Source organism: Gracilinanus agilis, chromosome 4 (genome assembly GCF_016433145.1).
Source record: "Gracilinanus agilis isolate LMUSP501 chromosome 4, AgileGrace, whole genome shotgun sequence".
Lineage (NCBI taxonomy): Eukaryota > Metazoa > Chordata > Mammalia > Didelphimorphia > Didelphidae > Gracilinanus > Gracilinanus agilis.
The window spans coordinates 281,768,597-281,788,508 of NC_058133.1; the positions used below are offsets into that span (position 1 = coordinate 281,768,597).

The 19,912-nt window shown below is 39.3% G+C and overlaps 1 protein-coding gene across 1 annotated transcript in view; it reads right to left on the bottom strand.

Annotated features, from left to right (window-relative positions):
- Positions 1 to 637: 637 nt before the first annotated feature.
- Positions 638 to 19,912, bottom strand: part of TNFRSF21 (TNF receptor superfamily member 21) — a 103,785-nt gene continuing 84,510 nt past the window's right edge. The window contains exons 5-6 of the mRNA XM_044675727.1: positions 3,837 to 4,065; positions 638 to 2,148 (exon numbers count right to left, since the gene is read on the bottom strand). Of these exons, the coding sequence (XP_044531662.1) occupies positions 1,919 to 2,148; positions 3,837 to 4,065 (459 nt within the window). The 3' untranslated portion in view covers positions 638 to 1,918. The remainder of the gene's footprint in view (positions 2,149 to 3,836; positions 4,066 to 19,912) is intronic.

The following is a 19,912-nucleotide window of genomic DNA, read 5'->3' on the forward strand; positions in this document are numbered from 1 at the left end:
TTTGACACCAAATCCAGTGCCATTTTCAATGTACCACACTGTCCAATGAGACATATGAAGTCAGTTATTCTCTAAGAAAAGGATTAGCAGGTGTGATAACTCAAGCACAAGTACTTAATTTTGCCCGCATTTCCAGAGAACCCAGTTCTCTTTGGTCCTAAGCACAGTCCTCTGAAGCAACATCATGGGCAGAAGGAGCTTCTGAAAACACTCAGAAACAATTTTTATGTGGCAACACCCAAACACAATGGCAATTCAGCCTTTGGTTTTGGCCCTCTAGTGAACAGAAAGAAGGGAATAAGCATTTCTTAAGAATCATCATGTGTCAGACACTGTGCTAAACCCTTTAAAAAAATGATCTCATCAGACCCTCATAATAACACTGGGAAGTAGGTATTATGATGGTCCCCATTTTAAAATTCAGGAAACAGAGGCAGGCAGAGATTAAGTGACCTTCCCAGAGTTATACAGCTAGCGAGTATCTGAAGCCATATTTGAATTCATATCTTCCTGACAAGTCCAGTTTTCTCTCCATTGTGCCACCTAGCATCCAGAACGGGGAGTCTACTACCTACCTCCCAAGGCTGGAAAGCTCTGATTATTAGGATTAAGGATTAACACACCCAAACAAGTCAAGTAACAAACACCTAATATTTATTAATAAATTAGTACACTTGAAGGCATTTTATTTTCCACATCAGTCCCTTATGACCACCACCGCCATCACCACCACCACCACCACCACCATCATCCCACCATTCTTTCCACACAAAAGTGGCCCAGGCCACCTTCACATTCAATTCTTGCAACTGAGCGTAACAGACTCTGTGTGTGCGTATGTGTGCACCTGGCATGTGTGTGTGTTCATAATGGGAGCATAAGAGTTGCAAATATATTGAACGAGAGTTCTTACAGTTGCAGCCATTTTAAGAAAAGTGATTGCATGATGGTAGATACCACCAGGACCAAGCAAGATTGTGAGGACCACCTGGAACTACTGGCTATGCATGTATAAAAAAATCAAGACATTTCATAAAGCATAACTGGGCAAACCTGGACTATGGAAAAGGGGACGGGGTCCCAATGGGGCTCCGGTTCCTACTTCCCGGAGTGCAGCATCAACAGCGCATGACTGCTCAGTCCAGAAGAGGTGAGGTAAAAATTCTCCCCCTTTTTGGCTGGGATGCCACACAACTGTATTTGCAAGTCCTAAAGGCCAAAGGAAAGACCCTTCCCCAACAAGAGCTTCCACTTAAAAGGAGTATGAGTAAACCGAACATTCTATGTATTGTCCAGGCGAATGCTGTAAATCAATGAGAGTGCTAGTCAAATGTCAGCCACGTATACACATGATATAACAGGACATATTAAAAAGTTAACTCAAGTAAAAACTGGTCACATGAGCATGACTTGGTATTGAGTCTCTAATTTCCTTTACCCCCAGAGAAAAAATAATTATTGATATAAAAGAAAAACTTTAAGGGAAATGGGAGAAGGGAGAGAGGCAATAAGACTTCCCATTGAGAATGAAGAGACTTGACATGAAGTTTAAAACAAACAAACAAACAAAAAGACTTCAGCAACATCCCAAATTCAGTGTGCAGGGGCAGAGGAGGAAGGTCACATCATATTTGTGGTCAGTTAAGTGAATTTAAAGTGCACAAAATGATTGGAAAGAATACAAAAATGCTCAATAGAGAAAAGATGAAACAAAAAAAAAACAACTGCGCTGGCAGTTACAGTTGGAAAGTGTGTATGAACTTGTCCTTTCCCAAGAAGGGGAATAAAAAGAAAAGAACTCAAAACACTGGCCCTGTACTGTAGTTTAAAAATTAAAAAAAAAATCCTGTCTCTTAACTGTCCATCATCTTTACCAAGTGCCCTAAGCAATAATCCAGAATGCAGTGTCTCCAGTGTCCTACAGTAGGTCAGGAAGATGGCTATAAACAGAGTCCAGAAGTGTCTGGCTGGCTTCCTGGCTTTTGACTCCAATAATCTCAAACAGCCTGTCCAGCTTGTCCTCAGCCTGGGGAATTTCCTCAATCACATGCAGTTCCTCTGGATTCAGGATATGGAGCATATCATCAAAGATCGGCTGCAAGTCACAAGGGTCCAAGCGTACCTGCCGCAACACTGTATCTTTCTTTTCTATAGAGGAGATAAGAGAGAAAAAGACATTTGTAGTCAATAAGTCAGTCAACAAGCATTTATTGAGTGTATTATGTGCCAGACACTATAGCTTTGGCATACAAAGGTAGAAACAATAATTAAAAAAAAAAAAAAAAGGACTCAGATCTCAAGGAATGTACACTTTAATAGAGAAAATAAATAGAAAAATAACTACAAAAAAAAATATGATGGGTGGCAGAGTGCTGAACCTGAAGTCAGGTGCCTCAGACACTTGAACTTCTTTACCTCAGTTTCGTCATATATATATATTGTGGTTAGTTCTTTGCTATCAGTGGAACAATGACATCACAGGATAATGTCTTGACCTGGGCAAGAATTAGATTTAAGTGAGGCAGAGTTGCACTAAGTTGTCAGCCTCACTCTCTCTTTCAGAGTCATCAAAGTCTAAGGATAAGGTAAAAGTCAGGAAGATTAGGGATGGCCTGGGATGTAGTGGATGACTGTGGCATCTTCCATGTTTGATCAAGCTTTAAGTGTGCTCCACAATAGCACCTGCTTTAGCTGCCTTTGTGGTCTTTGAAACAAATTGTTCCCACCTATCCATTCTACCCGGGAAGTCTTCATGTATTTGAAATAGAAATCCCCCTAACTCACCTACAAGTTGGAGGCCAGTCAGTACCCCAAACCTAGATAAGTGTGTCTGCCAATGTTTTACAGAAGGGTGCCTGCTGAGCATTCTATATATAGCTTCTTGGAGCCCCAGGTGAGAGTTGGGTGGCAGATACCAATGAGAGAGGAACAGCCCTGAAAAGGGCTCAGCAAGCCCTCATACAAGAGGTACCGGTCTTGAACACCCTATACATCACCCTCATGTATAAAGTGAAGAAAATGTAGCACCTGACTTCCACCATTGTTGTAAAGATAAAATAAGGTATTATTTATATGCCTTTCAAACTTGAAATTCCATATAAATGTTTGTTGTTGGTATTAAAATCAGTGCTAAGAACACTGGCTAGGAAACCAAACAGAGATGGCTTTTCCTGTTTCCTGCCTTTCTGTTTTTTAAGAGTCCCAGTAAAACATCATTAATGAAGACCTGTGAATAGGTCTGTCAATTAGCAAAATGGTAGAACATCTTCAAAAAAGCCCTAGGATTACTTTCAGTTGTCTAGCAGGCAAAACAAACTAGCCCAAAGAAGGCTACATTAGCAGAAACAATTCAAATGCTTCTTTTAATGAGTAGATAAAAATGGTTTGTAATTAATAAATGCAAATTGTTTTGCTGTAAACTAGGTCTTTCCAAACACTCTAAAGTGACTTAACAGAGGATGTTTAAAAAGCTTGATCAATTTTTTTGACTAAATCGTTGAGTTGTTTTTAGTAGTGTCCAACTTTTCATGACTCCATTTAGTGTTTTCTTATATTAGTAAAGATTCTGGAATGGTTTGCTATTTCTTTCTCCAGCTCATTCTGTAGATGACAAAACTCAGACAAAGAGGAGTTAACTGACTTGCCCAAGGTCACACTGTTAGTAAGTGTCTGAGGCTAGATTTGAACTCATAAAGTCTTCCTGACTTCAGGCCCAACTCTCTATCCCCTCTACCACCCACCTAGCTGCCCACTGTTTCCTCCTACATTCCTTCAAATTATAGTGTTAGATGGAAATGGGAATATGAGCTTGGCCTTTGGCTTGTTGGCTTCCATACCTTTGGTAATAAAGGAGCCATTTCTACTCAGAGCAGAGGAGCCGCTGGAAGTGGAATCACAACGGAGAAGGGGTTCTGACTCATCCACGAAGAAGCCCTTGTTCTTATCCATGGGGGATGGTTCCACAGTTAGAACAGTGGCATTCTCAGACTTCGGGTTGGGGCTAGGGATAGGGCTGGGACTGAGTGGGGTGGGACTTGATGGAAGGGCCAGCTTGTCAGCTTCCAGCTATAAATAGGGAAACAAAACAAAACAAAACATTTTCTTTAGCAAATGACCTTCATTTTCCTTTCCTTTTACTTTTCATATTTTCTCCTCCTCCCCAAGTCCCCATTAAAGCCTTATTCTGTGTAATAAGAAAATTAGATCATAAACTGCTTATAGACTTGAGCAATCCAACCCCACCTTTTAAAGATAAATGAAATCAAGGCCCATGGAAGTGAAATTACTTCCTACCTATTGATGGCTCTAGGATAAGTACTCAAGTGTCCCAAGTGTTCTCTGCACCCCGTATCACACAGCTCTGTAGCTCATGTTGTATTTAAAGCAGAAATGCACCTTGAGAACATGAAGTCTAATGCTTCTGTAGTAAAGTTAAATGGGGTCACCCATCCTTTTAAAGTTTTAGTTACAGTAATTATAGCTTCTGTAGGAGAAGCTATAGAAACAGGCATTAACATCCTCTCTCTCTTTTTTTTTACAAATGAGCTAGTGTAAACCTACAAAAGTAAAGTGATTTTGAAGTTCACAAAAGATAGTAATTAGTAAAGTCAAGATTTAAACTCCTAATCATTGACCTTAGAGACAGAAAATGAAGGGATTCTACTAAATAACCTCTAAAGTGGGGGAGGGAAAGAGAATAAGCATTTATTAAGTTTCTACTATGGGCTAAGTGCTTTTACAAATATCACCCTCATTTGATTCTCACAATAACCCTTAAGTCTGGGCTATTATTTACCCCATTTTGTAGTTGGGGTGAACTGAGGGCAAAGGGTTAAGTGACTTGCCCAGGTTACCTCAGCTATTAAGTATCTGAACGCAGATTTGAATTAGGTCTTCCTGACTCCAGTCCTAGCATTCTATTCACTATGCCACCCAGCTGCCTGCAAAGTCACTTCCAGTTATTAATCTATTACCTTATGGTTCTAGGACCAGTTTCTTTCAATTACACTAAAATTATATTTTAAAACAACATAAAAATAATAATGGTGAAAGAGAGAGGAAAGAAAGAGACCAAAAGAGAGAGAGAGAGAGAGAGAGAGAGAGAGAAAATACACAACCAGGATAGAGCAAGACCACATTTGCCATTCCATTAGCTATCCAATTCAACAAGTATTTTTTAAATATTACTTTATTATTATTAATAGTATTAAAAATAAAAATTAAATATTAAAAAGTACTTATATAGCTATACTAGAGGCAGTAGCAGACACAGAGGGGAGAAAAAGAAAATGGTAACTGGTCCCTTGAGCTCACTGAATGTCAAGTCTACAACTTGGGGGATGTTGTTCAGTCATTCAGTCATGTCCAATTCTTTGGATTGGGGATATATGGTCTGCAAATAGAAAAGTAAATACAAAATGATCTGAGGAACAGGATAATAACTGGGAAAAGGTTCCCATAAGAGGCAGTATATGAGGCCAGATTTGGAACTGGGGACTTCCTGATTCCATGCCTAGTATTCCATCTACTGCCCCAAAAGTCTGACTCTGAGATCGCAAACCTGAGTGACTGGAAGGCTGATGGAGCTGTGAAGAGAAAAAGGGAAATTTAGAGGAGGGGTAGGGTTTTGGTAGGAAAGTAATGAGGTTTACTTTGTACATGTGGAACATAAGATGATGATTAGATATCTAGATAGAGATGACTAGCAGACAATGGTAACACAGAAGCTCAGAAATCTCTCAATCAACATTTATTAAGTGTTTACTATGTGTAAGGAACTCTGCTAAGTGCCAAGAAATAAATTGGTTCTGGACATAATAGATTTGAGAATCTTGCATAAAGAATTGCTCCTATGGGAGTTGATGAGATAATGAAGAAAATGTAAAGAGAAAAGAGAAGGGGATCAAAGTAAATGTCTTGAGTGCCACTCATGGTTATAGGGTGAGACATGGATGACAATACATCCACCAGAAGACAGTTAAGAGCGTAGAAAGATAGGAGAACCAGTAGAGGGCAGTGTCATGAAAGACAATGGAAGAAAGAGTATTCAGAAGGTGGGGATGGTCCAGTATCAAAAGCTTAAGAGAGAAAAGGCCATCAAGATTGAGCATTCAGGAAATTATTGGTAACCTTGGAGAGAACTGTTTAAGACAACTGGTAGGCTTAGAAGCAAAGTTGCAGAAATATAAGAAATGAGTAGAAAACCAATTGATCAATTAAAAAAGCAATCATTTATCATCTGCCATGTGTCAGGCAAGCCAAAAGAATATTTAAGCTTTTACATGGTGACAAGCCAGTAGACATTTAATCTTGTTTGCCTCAATTTCCTCATCTGTACAAAAAAGAGCTGGAGAAGGAAACTTGCCCAAGGTCACACAGGTAAGGTGACAGAGCTAGGATTTCTTGCCAAGAAAACCCCAAATAGGATCACAAAGTCAGACACAACGGAAACAACTGAATAACAACAACAACAAAGTTACTATAGCACTTATAGAGCAGATGACCTGGAATAAGGAGAGACTTCAGGGAGTAGGACCAATTAAGAGGCTATAATGCAGTCAGATGATGATAAAGAGCTGAACTCCCATAGTAGCACTGTGAGGAAATAAAGGAAACATATCTAAGAGTTGTATCATGACAAGAGATATCAAGGGAATGGCAGATGTATAGTAAAAGGAATAAAGAATGTTAGGAGCCAGCATGGACCTTACTGATGATCTAATCCAACCCTCTCATTATAAGTAAGGAAGTAGATAGAAGGTCCTGCTAGTTGGTGTAAACCTCCAAGGATTATACCTGCTGCCAGTCTCATTTTAAAAAGTAAATAAGCCAAAGAGGTATGACTTGACCGATTTTCTTTAAGATGAAAATGATACTTCAGAATATTCCTGCCTCACTAAAGCTCTGAAAAGTACCTAAGCCAGTGATTCCCAAAGTGGGCTCTACTGCCCCCTGGTGGGTGCTGCAGCAATCCAGGAGAGCGGTGATGGCCACAGGGGCATTTATCTTTCCTATTAATTGCTATTACAATTTTAAAAAATGAATTTCCAGGGGGCTAAGTAATATTTTTTCTGGAAAGGGGGTGGCAGGCCAAAAAAGTTTGGGAACCACTGGCCTAAGGCATGCTGTCAGAAGCTGACAAGACCCCAGCATTACCAGTTTGCCACTCTTGGAAGTGATCATGAACTCCCTGAGGTAATACAAGTCTGTGAAAACTGACCTATGTAATGTATAGAGAACTCAGAATGGTACTTTTGTTGACTCCTTTGGTCCATTTGTTTGGTCTCCTAGAGTCCCATGAAATTGTTAAAAGATCCTTCCTCTCCCAAGAATTGATACTCAAACGCCCTATTTACTTTAATGACAATTTTCAGATATTCAGGGTAAGTGGCTTGCTATTTATAAGCTATGGAATCTTGACTCCTAAACGGTGAGCTGAATTGGTTTATTTCAATTTCCTTCTATTTGGGAACTTGGATCTCTCCTATTACACAAAAGAAAAAGAAGAAATCTTCCTTTTCTAAGAAGAAAATATCACCTAGTCACAGGAAAATAGTTTTAGAACTGAAAAGGCTTTAGAAGTAAGTAACCTATTATAACCTCACCCCTTTCCATTTTACCGACATAGAAGCTGGAGGTGTGAAGTAAAGAAACTTGCCCAAGGTCACACAGGTAAAGTGACAGAGCTAGGATTTGAACTAAGTTTCCATACAACACCCCAACAACTTGGGCCACTTTTTTGAATTCTCTCTAACTTGGAATCATATACAATTCTGATTCTTTTCCCCTAACATCCCAAATCATGGCTCTCTGAATACTGAAGCAACATTGTGCTTTGAACAGGCACTGCTTCACTTTTGCCTAAGACAATGCCTGGAACACAGTAGGCATTTAATAAATCCCTGTTGATTGATCTACTGACTCCACAGCTGACATCTACTCAAGTTTTCTCTTGATTTTAAGTGACAAATGCATTACAGACATTCAGAAAAGCTGTGGTAATGAAGCATCAAATAACTCTTTCCTTCTTCCAGGCTCAGAATCCTGTTATGCAGACACCTGGGCATTCATATGCATGCAGTCAAGGTGATCACCCTGGACACCTAAAGTTAACACGTCTTTACCCCAGGTTCCATGGCTAATTCCAAAAAGAGATCTGGGGGACGCAGAGGAAGGCTGATGAGATGCAAATAATGGCCCCATTTTCCTCTGTTTTTTGGATTGACAATCCCTCAACCATGTGAAAGCTGGCTTCCTCAAAGGCTTTTCCATCTCTGATTATGTTGGAAAACCCAACTCTGTTTGAAATGGCACCTGCTTTCTCCTCACTGGTTAGGGCAGGAGCCATTGGGTACCAGGGTGATTTACACTTGATAGCCAGCCAGTTGTACAAGGAACAAAGCAAACACAGCTGCCACTTTAACAGCATTTAAGGCCTGAGAAAAAAATTCCCTGCTTCAGATTCCGGATTCTCCAATGGCCTTGGCTGCCCATGTGTTCTGTTGCAGCAGCAGTTTTTCTCTCCCACTCACACTTTGCTTATGCTTCTAGTTTGATTTTAAAGGCTTGGATTAAAATACTTCCCAGTTGCCCAACCTTCCTGATCTACAGAAGAGTTGGACTTTTTACTTGCTTTTGTGCATGGCCCCTTGTTACTGCTTTGCAATAGATACTGGCACACTCCTCTCCTCCCATGAAAAAGTACATGGCCATTCCTGACAAGATACATTTCTTATTCATCCAATAGGACAAAGCCATATTTATCGACACACTGGTTTCTCAGGAACTTCTCATTAAAAGATATGGTTCAGACAGACAATCGACATTGGGTACTGTTCTTGAGTTTCTAAAACACAAAACCAAAGAATTTGCCACCCACAAATCACATGCCAATGGGCCAAAAGATTTGTGTGTGTGTGTGTGTGGGGGGGTAGAATACGCCCACCTATTCCTCCCCCTCCCTGCTCCATGCTAGTTCACGAGCTCACATTTTAATGGGTCCTTTCAGCACCAGAGCACTAGCTGATTTTCCACATGTTCCGGGATAGTGAATGCATAACAGGATACACAGCTGCCCTTCCTCCCTGCCACTGAAAGGACTCTTAAGCAGTTATCAAAGGCCCCCTCAGAATTCTTTCAACATATTCCCTGCTAAGTTAAGATCCTTGTTTGTAGTGAGGGGAGGCCTGACAACAACTGCCCTCCAAGAATCTGACTTAGATGGCAAAGATCCCTTTTATGCCCTGGGTTCCAGTAGTTGGTAGCAAATCAAATTTCTGAAAATTACATTTGCTACTAGATTTCCACTATTTTTCCCACATGGAGGGAAAGAAAGTTGCTACATTAAATTTCATAAGAACATTTTCCTCTCACTGGGACTCTCAAAATTCACTTCCCAGAAATTAAATTTTTTATTCCTTTTGCCTAAGTGTTTATATACCAAGGGAATTCCCTATACTTCCTTTAAAAAAATTAATGAAATTAATCATTAACATGAACATTTTAATAAACAGAAAAGAATAAAATTGGGGATTGTATCAGAAACCATGAACTTATGCCCATATTAAAGCGTATGTAGACACGGCCGTAGCTTCTTGAGTCTTCCTCATGTTCAATAAAATTGGAGCTGTGATACTATACTTTTCCAGCAGGTATTGTTGCCTGATTCCTGGTGCACTCAGAGAAGGAATTCACTTAGTGGTGAACATAACTACTGAGACAAACTGAAAGTGAATAATTAAGTCTGACATATCATCAGATTGTATAAAATGTCCAAGCTGTTTGAGAGGAAGACTGAAGAATGCCACTTAGGCATCAAAGTAGTAGAGTAAGAAAGAGCGCTGGCTTTGGAGTCAGAAAGACTAATTTCACTGTCGATATTTATTAACTGTGCAACTAGGGACAAGCTACTTAATCTCTTCCTGCCTCAGTTTCCTCATCTGCAAAATGAGGCTGAGAGCACCTAGTTGTTAGGATTTTTATGAAGATAAATGATCACTTGATTTTTCATGGTCCCAGGCCACTCCCTAAAGACTTGCCAGTTGCCACAATTTGCCAGTGGAGGGAGGCTACACAATGGGATTTCCCTATAACCTAAGAAATCACTATTTAGATAAAAAACAAACGAACCTCAGTCTCTCATTCCACTAATGCTAAATGCTGAAATCCAATGAACTGAGTTTGTCTTAAATGAGACGTAGCAATAGAATTATTTAGGCACTATAGTATAATACACAGATATACTAAGCAAAGAAGCAGATTATTTCTCAACAGGCTTCCCTCTTCCCAAGAGCTAGGCCATAAAAGCATATGGACTACTGCTCCCTTAAAAATGTTCCAGCTGCAGCAGAGTTTGTTTAAACTGGTATCCAAGAAACAAGGAGGTCCTAAGATGTGCCCATGGCTCTGGCAAGTCAGGCCTCAGAGTAGTGCCAGTTTGTACCAGAATTTATCTTGCTGCCTCTCTGATTCCAAAAGGTTACTGCCAAGAGGCAAAAGAGAGACAGTCCAAACTGCAGACTGACATCAAATTTGGCTGTTTACTACAATGTGCTCAGCAGATATTTGAAGGGACTTTAGAGAGAGCAGTAAAAATTCAGTCTTTGATGTTTCAGTGCCTGGGGGGAATTGTATTAACCTATAAGGTTCAGCAGGGAAATAAGATTATGAATAGGTAAATAAGTGAGAAGAATTAAAGGAAAGGAGCTGATAATAAGGTACTGCCATCAAGTAGCCATAAGAATTTGCATGAGAAGAAAAAATCTGGACCAAGCCCATGAAGTTGAAAGAATTATCCAGTATTAGGGCTACATCAGTTGGGGAATGGCTAAACAAACTGAGTGGTAAATGAATGTAATAGATTATGTCTGAGCTTTAAGAAACAATGTGGAGGCAGTTGGGTGGCTCAGTGGATTGAGAGCCAGGCCTAGAGACGGGAGATCTTGAATTCAAATCTGGTCTCAGATACTTCCTAGCTGTGTGACCCTGGGCAAGTCACTTAACCCCCATTGCCTAGCCCTTATCACTCTTCTGCCTTGGAAACGATACACAGTATTGATTCTAAGACAGAAGGGAAGGGTTTAAAAAAAAAAAGGAAGGAAGGAAGAATGTGTGTGTTAAATACAGAAAATCATGAAAAGACTTATATGAACTGATGTCAAGTAAAATAAGCAGAACCAGGAAGACAATGTATACAATAGTTTGTTCAATCATTTCAGTTGAGTCTGACTATGACCCCATTTCAGGGTGGTGTGGCTTGTTATTTTTTTCTCTTACCTCATGTTACAGATGAAGAAATTAAGACAAATAGGGATAAGTGATTTGCCCAGGGTCACACAATAAGTGTCTGAGGCCAGATTCAAACTCATGAAGATGAGTCTTCCTGATTCTAAGCCTAGTGCTCTATCCACTGTACTACACCTCAATGTCCCCACATAATGCCTACCAATAAAAGAAAAAAGTCAAAGCAGAATGCCATGAAATCAGAACAACCAAACCCCAAAGAAAAGATTAAGTACATGTCCTTCCTTCTATTTTTCAAAGGTGAGAGACCATGAGTATAAAATACTGCTTATATAATACATTTTTTTTAAATTCACTCATTTTGCTGAACTGTTGTGTTTTCTACTTTTTAAAACTCTAAATTTTTGGTTCTCAGGGAGGGAAGAGAGATACACTGAAAATGTAGGTGATGAAAAATAAAATATATCAATAAATTTTTATTTAAAAAAAAAGAAAAAAGGAAGAGGTGATTGTTAGGTCTAGAAGGCCCTCGACGATTCTAGTCCAATCACTTCATTTTTACAAATGAGAAAACTAAGGCTCAAAGAGGGGGGGGAAAGGCTTGCCAAAGACCAGGATTGCAGAATCCCAGTCTGGTCGTCTTTCCATCACACCTTGTTCTCTCAAGGAGTAAGACCCTGCATTTCCCTTTCATCCAGTCACAGATTTCCTCCATGATTAGATTCAATGCAAGTACATTTAGTTCCTTGCAGATATTATATTAGTCCAGACAGATATAAAAAGAAATATAAATTCCTCCTCTCACTGAGTAGGGAAGCCACATACATAAGAGTCACAGTTGCTGACCACTCTCCAGATTTCTACAGGTCAGTGCCCTCTACAAACTCTGAAGCACTACCACCCACCTCATAGGTGACATATTAAAAAATAATAATAATTCCCAACTCTATCCACTCTATGTGCACTGAAACTTGATCCCAGAGAAGAGATGATAAATGAAAAATGTTTCCTGACTCTCTATGGCAGAGTGGTAGGTACTAAAAGGAATGGAATATTATTTATTGTTGTTCAGTTGTTTCAGTCATGTCCAAATCTTTGTGACTCCATTTGGGATTTTCGTGGCAGAAATACTTGAGGGGCTTGCCATTTCTTTCTGCAGCTCATTTTAGAGATGTGGAAACTGAGGCAGATAGGGTTAAGTGACTTGCCCAGGGTCACACAAAAACCTTTAAGTGCCTGTGGCCAAATTTGAACTCAGAAAGATGAGTTTTCCAGACTCTAGGCTAGGCTCTCTATCCACCCCATCACCTAGTTGCCCAAGGAATGCTATAAGCACTGTTTAAACAATACATTTCTTGTTCAGTTTTGCTTAACTGTTTTCTTTTTTTACAAGCGAGGTCTCAGTTTGGAATGATGTCACCTGCCTGTCATCCTTGCTAACAGGAGGTTGGGAAGATGATGCTGGTGAATCTCTTGAGCTCAGAAGATTAGCCCAGGGTCATGGAGCTAGTAAACATCTAAGGTGGGAATGGAACTAAAGTATTCTTATCTCCAAACTCCAAAGTTCACAGCTTTTCCCATGTCGCAATTCCTTGAAATTACATTTGATTAAATCTTTAAATGGAAAAAGAGGTACAGTTCTTTGGTTCAGAACACTAGAGTCAAAAAACATTTATTGAGAGCCTATTATATGCTAGGCACTGCGCTAAATTTATAGTAGGGATACAAGGAAAGACACGAGACAGTTCCTGCTCTCAAGAAGCTGACAGTCTAATGGGGGAGATAATCCACAAACAAGAAGCTGAAAAGGGGGCAGAGAGATTATCCAATTGAGGCATGATGAAATCCTTATATATTATATGTATAATAGTCCAGACAGATATAAAAAGAAATATAAATTCCTCCTCTCGCTGAGTAGGTGGTACCATATAGCCCTGGGCCTGGGGGTCTGGCAGTCTCAGACATTTACTTGCTGTTTGACCCTGAGCAAATTGCTCAGCCTGTCAGTCTCAGCTTCCTATCTTTCAAATGGGAGTATCATAGCTACTTAGATAGACAGTTCCATATATTTTAACTATGACCTAGAGATTCATTTTTCTAACTTCAAAGGTCAATTGAGATTGTCATGAAAAAAATGCAGTTAATTTTCAATTACTACCTACTAGCATTGTTGCTAGAAAGGAATGAGATAACCTAAGTAAAGCGCTTTGCAGACCTTACAATGCTATATATAATTGCTTGCTATTGTTACCTTCAGTTCCTTATTGAGGATAATATTAGCAGCAACTTGGAGTTGCATAACATACTTCATGGTTACAAAGTGATTTCACAAATCACCACCCTATTAAGTGCAAAAATCAGCTGCTGTGACAGTACTTTGGTTTTAATGCTGGTTTAAGCATTTCCCAAACCATCAAAGAGCAAAGAACATCGGGAAATCCTGTCTGCTGAATGCTGGACTTCTCCTTACAGCTCTGGGAGATAAAAGTCTCGGTGCCAATTCAGTTTTTCTTTCTCTAACCATCAAGGTTCCCTCTCCCTTTATACTATACAAATGGGAATAGGTCAAAGCACAGAGAGCCTGGCCATCCATCACTTCATTACATGCTGAGTCCAATTCCAAGAAACGACAACAGTCTCATCCCTCTATCTGCCTCCTACCTCACTTTATCTCTTTTTTTTCTTTCCTTCTCACTTCTCCCCCAGCTTCCCCACAACTAGGCTCTTCAACTAAAGTTTACTATGGTTATTTTTCAATTACTACCCAATTACCATCACCCTGTGGTTACACAATCTGTTTTACCACAAACCAATTAATGGCTTTGATGCATCATTGGGTGACCCTTTGAAATGAGGCATGAATCATCTGTACTCTGTTCTTTGTTGGTTTGTCTCAACGATTTCAGTTTAACTCTGTGTCCCCTGGCATTGCCCAACTAAGATTTCCCCTGAGATACCTGAGGCACAATGGAAATAGAGCTATGTTTAGAATTGGGGAGTCTGGGTTTGAATTGGGAATCTGCCACTTGTTACCTGTGTGGCCCAGGGCAAATCACATCCTCCTAAACTATAAAATGAGGGGCTTGGATATGTACAGTGTGGTATTAGTAGAAGGAACACTCCATGACTAGATTTGAACCCCAGTTGTTATGTAATACTGTTGTGACCTTGAATAAGTTACCTGCTTCCAATTCAGCTTTATTATGTGTAGAGTGAGAAGTAGGTGGCTTCTACTAGCCATTCCAGCTCTAAATCTGTGACCTCATAAACTCAGGCTATCTGCCTGGTACCAAGGAGTTTCTTAGGATAAGGACTAAATTCTTTAGCTATCTTATTTCAGTTCTCCCCAAACCATCTCATTTTAAGAGAAAAGAAGGTTATTCATTTTGATTTGGCAAAAATAATAGCATTTTACAGTGGTTAAGAGCTGGCCTTATGGTCATAAAGATATGGGTTCAAGTCCTATGTAATACATATTGGCTTTGTGGCCTTAGATAAATCATTTCATCTCTCTGATCTAAGACAATCTCTTGGGACTATAACTCTGCCCTGAAAAAAAACCCTTACTTTCTGCCTAAAATCAATACTAAATGTTGGTTCTAAGGCAGAAGAGTGGTAAAGGCTAGGCAACTGGGGTTAAATGAAAATTGCTCATGGTCACACAGCCAGAAATATCTGATGCCAGATTTGAACCCAAGACCTCCTGTCTTCCAGGCCTGGTTCTCTATTCCCTGAGCTAGCTAGCTGCCCCAGGGAATATAAATTATAGAGGAGATTCTGGTCTGCATTGGTAGCAAGAGTCCCTTTACCCGGAGCTCCCTTACACTTATGAAATCATAAGGTTGAGTCAAATAAACAAACAATAAAATGAGGTCCAAAGATTTTAATTCCATTGCTCAGTAACTTTGGTGCCATCAGGCACATGTCTTGGCCTCTCATTAACCCAGGAACAGTACAGAGAAGACACAACCTTGTGTAAACCCCGTAACTCCTGACAGTGTTGGGCACATAACAGGGACTTAATAAATACTTGTTGACTTAGCCAACCTGGCTTCTTGCAGCTTCAGCAGTTTGACAATTAGAACATTTTGTAAACAGAAGAGGAGAAAGGGAACACACCCATAATGAAAGTCCCCTCACTGGCCACTTCTCTCCTGATGAGCCAATTGTAGAATGGGCAGAGGACAGCATTAGACCAGAGGGTGCACCGCTCCAAAGCTACTTAGATAGAGGTCCTGTGTATTTTAATTATGACCTGGAGATCATTTTTCTAACTTCAAAGGCCAATTGGAACAGTCATTAAAAAAAGAAAAGCCAGTCAACCTTGATTTGTTTTTTTCTTTTAAGGACAAGGTTATGTTGTGGGCCAGTGTGGATTCTATGGTCTGATACATACCTTTTTTTTGTCTTTAATTTTTAAAAAATCACCCACAAACATACCATTTAAAAAAAAAACCTATTTAATTGTTTTAAAGTTCTCTATGCCCACAGCTACATGTAAAATCTGCAGGGAACTAGACTCCCTTTCTGTCATTTGGCTTACGTACCTATTTTCCAAGTCCAACCCAAGCTTAAGAATCCTGGCAAGAATAATCTGACTTCACTTAGTAAATAAAACAGACAGACACAACAGAGGGGGGAGTTGGAGGTGGAAGAAATGCTAGATCCTCAAACTTTCTGAAGCAGTTCTCCCAAGTCAGCAACTTCCCAAACTTTCCCTGGTGTTCTATTTATTTAACAAAGAGTCTGCCTCTCATCCTTTTCCCACTGTGATCCTGAGAACGGAAGGAGAAGGATCTTTACATACTTACTCATAGATGATTACAACTCGAAGGGTTCGCACTGATCTAACCTAGCCTCTCACATTTTTGAGAGGGGGAGAGGAGACGTAGGTCAGACTTGCCCAGTGACACTCAACTAGGAAGTGACAGAAACCTTATTTGAACCCAGTGTCCCAACTCTAAGGCTAGTGTTCATTCGACTGCCTTCATAGGATAAAATGGGTACTATGTTATAACTGACATAACTGAAGGCCCAAATACTGAAATGTGCAGAATGGCAGAATACAAGTTACTGGTTTTAAAAAATAAAACCAAAGGCTTCTTCTACACACCATATACAGATAGGCTTAAAATGATAACATAGGATTTATAGGTAGGACCGTAGAGGTTATTTAGTTGAACCTCCCCTTATTATTTTACAGGTGAGGCCAGTGAGATCCAGAAAGATTAAGTGTATTTCCCATCATAATGCATAAGTGTCTGAGGTAGGATTTGAGCTACAGTCTTCAAGTTCAATGATCGATCCATTACCCCACATTGCCCCTAAAAGAAAGCTACACCCAACATGGGGCTCAAAGTCACCACCCTCAGAGTAAGAGTCTGATGTCTTGCTGGCTGAGATAGAAGTACATAAGCGTATGTCCAAAGTGATCAAAGAAAGCTGAAAAGGACCCGTATGTATAAAAAATATTTGTTACAACACTTTTTGTTATAGAAAAAGATTAGAAACCAAGTAGATGCCCACCAGGTGAGGAGTGACAACAAATTCTGCCATTTAAATGTAAGAATAATATTGTGCCAAAAGAAATAACCAAAGGCTTGGATTGAAAGAAACATGAAAAGAACTGGTGAGCAGAACTCAGAAAACAATGACTAGAATTACTAAAAACATTATAAAGAAAAATAACTTTAAAAGGCTCTCTGATCAATCAACTACAGCTCCAGGGTAATGGGTGATTTAAACTAAAAGTGCAGAATAAAACATGTTTTACTTTTTAATTTCTATTTGGGGAAGGGACTGGGGATGGCAGTGATAGTGAAGAAAAGCACAGATAAGAAAACAGTCTCGAAACTGAGATTTTGAATGTATTATGCACTTTAAAAAATAGAAACTATATGTAATGGACTCATGGTATCTTATAAAATCTTTTTTGTTCTTCCTCAAATAAGGAAATGTTCATTCTTTGTTGGTATTATGTCAAATTCAGAAAAACAAAAATAAAAAATGTTTAAATGCACAGAAGAAAACAAGAAGTTCAAAAGACACAGAATAACAGAACACTTCCAAAGTAATATAATAGTAAAAATAATAATAATATCATTTATAGAATGCTTTAAGACTTATAAACATTTTATTTACATTATCTCATTTAATTCTCATAACAACCCATTGAGATTGGTGCCATTATTATCCTGGCAGCAGAAGAAACTAAAGATGAGATTAAATGACTTGCCCAAGAAATATCTAGTAAAAGTCTATGGCAAATTTGAACTTAGGTCTTCCAGATTCCAAGTCAAATATTGTCCACTTAGCCATGCAGCTACCTATAATGTTGAATTTACTATGTATTTTTAACTATTGATTCATAACAATATATCGATAACAAACTATTGATTTATGGTTTTATATACAATCTTCTCTCTTCATCTTCTTTGTACATGGAAACGTTAATGTTTGCTGGCAATGTGTCAAATTCAGAACAACAACAAAAATGCTTCTTCCCAAGTAAAAAACAATATACCATTTGTTGTCTCTCCTGTTGTTCAAGAAGGTCACTAGCAAGTCTGGAGGGGAGATAGAACTTGAGAATCGGATCTGTCAAATTTGCAAAATGATTGGAGAAGGAATAGCTTGTTTCCTCCTCCTCCCCTAAAACCACATTTATGTTCACCTAATTTTTTTTTCATTTTCACTTTTTTATTTTTAAGTTTTAATTTTGAATATTTTCCCAGTTACATATTTCATGTTCTTTCCCTCTCCCCCAAGCCCCCCAACCCCCCTTAGCTGACTCGCAATTCCACTGGGTAAAACCACATTTATGATCAACTGGTTATTAAAAAAAAAAAAATTGAACTCCCAGAGTAATTAAGCTCAAAACAAAACAACCCACAACTTTATCAGGAGACAGTAGCAAGTGGCCTTCCTCAGCATTTCCAATTTGAATCTTTACTAAGTTAACCCTCCTCACTGCCTTGGAAGACTGGTAATCCTCTTACTAGAAAGAAAAGGAAATATTCAAATACTAGTTTCCAAAAATAATACCTCCCCAACCCTCAGGCTACAAATCTATTTGTATGAGTAAAAAGTATAGACCAATTTTCCTGCCTTGAGGAGGGGAGTTCCAGAGGGAGGATTCACTAGGGAGCCACCCTAAGGAAGCAACCATAAGTAACCCTGGACAAAGCCACCAAAGCTGGTACAAACCAGCTGGGACTGGCGCGAGCAGAGCACATCTCCCCAGCTGCTGGTGTGTCAGCAAGCTGTTCAGGCAGCTTACATCAACAGTAAAGCTATTACAGTGGAGCTGACTCACTGGGAAGGGCTGGCTAACATAGGGAAGTCTCCACTGGAAAGGGGGAAGTCCATTCTCTGATTTCAGGGCTCAAGACTCATCACAAAAGGATGCCTCTGAACCTAACTGCATATCTGCAGTGCCGAGCACCTGAGATAATTTAAAGGGATATGCTCTCTCTCACAAATTACTTCTTGTTCTATAACTAGATGACACATTCTTGGGGCAGTTTGGAATAAAAGATAATAGCAATAAAGTATAGGATTTGGAGTCAAGGGTTTTGGGGTTTGAATCTCATCTCAGATACATATTAAACCTGGAACAAGTCACAACTTCTGTGGATCCTAAGTTCCTCATGTAAAAGAGAGGTGTTGACTAGATGCCCCTTCTGGCTTTGAATCTCTTGATTTAAGCTCCATCTCACAGGTTCATAGAATGTTAAGAGCCAAAAGGGCCTTATACTCCTTATGTCATATAGGCCAACCCCCTCATTTTCCACATTAGGTAACAAATGGATGAACAAACATATATGAATGAAAAGAATACTGTTTTACTGTTAGAAATGAAGGAAAATACAATTTCAAAGAGCAATGAAAGACTTGTATGAAATGATGCAGAATGAATTAAGCAGAACTAGAGAAATTGTTCTTAACAGAAAAATTATACAAATTTATGTTTTTACCATGGATTGCTCTAATGACCAAGTTTGGTCACAGAGAAGTGATATGGAAATGCAATTTTTTCTTTCTCAGCAGAAGGAGATGTTAGGTATGGAATGCAGTATATACTGTTAAATTTGGTTGCTATATTGATTAGTTCTGTGAAACTGCTTTGAAAATTTTTTTTCCTCTTTGTTAAAAATGAATGGGTGGAGGGCAGCTGGGTAGCTCAGTGGAGTGAGAGTCAGGCCTAGAGACAGGAGGTCCTAGGTTCAAACCCGGCCTCAGCCACTTCCCAGCTGTGTGACCCTGGGCAAGTCACTTGACCCCCATTGCCCACCCTTACCAATCTTCCACCTATGAGGCAATACACGAAGTACAAGGGTTTAAAAAAAAAATGAATGGGTGCAGGGTGGCGGGGTGGTGAAGTGGATTGAGCGCCAAGTCTAAAGATGGAAAGTATCTAGAATGTATCTAGGAAAGAAATCTAGCCTCAGAACACCTCCCACCTGTGTGACCCCGAGGCAAGTCACTTTAACCAGTTTGTCTAGCCTTTGCCCTTTTGTCTTAGAATTACTAGGACAGAAAATAAGGGTTATTAAAAAAAGAAAAAGAAACTCAATATATTAAAAAAGGTTTCAATAAAAATTTGAAAAAAAAAATAAAAATTATATTTTGTCTATGTATTTTTATGTGATACAGTAATCTGTCCTTCCCT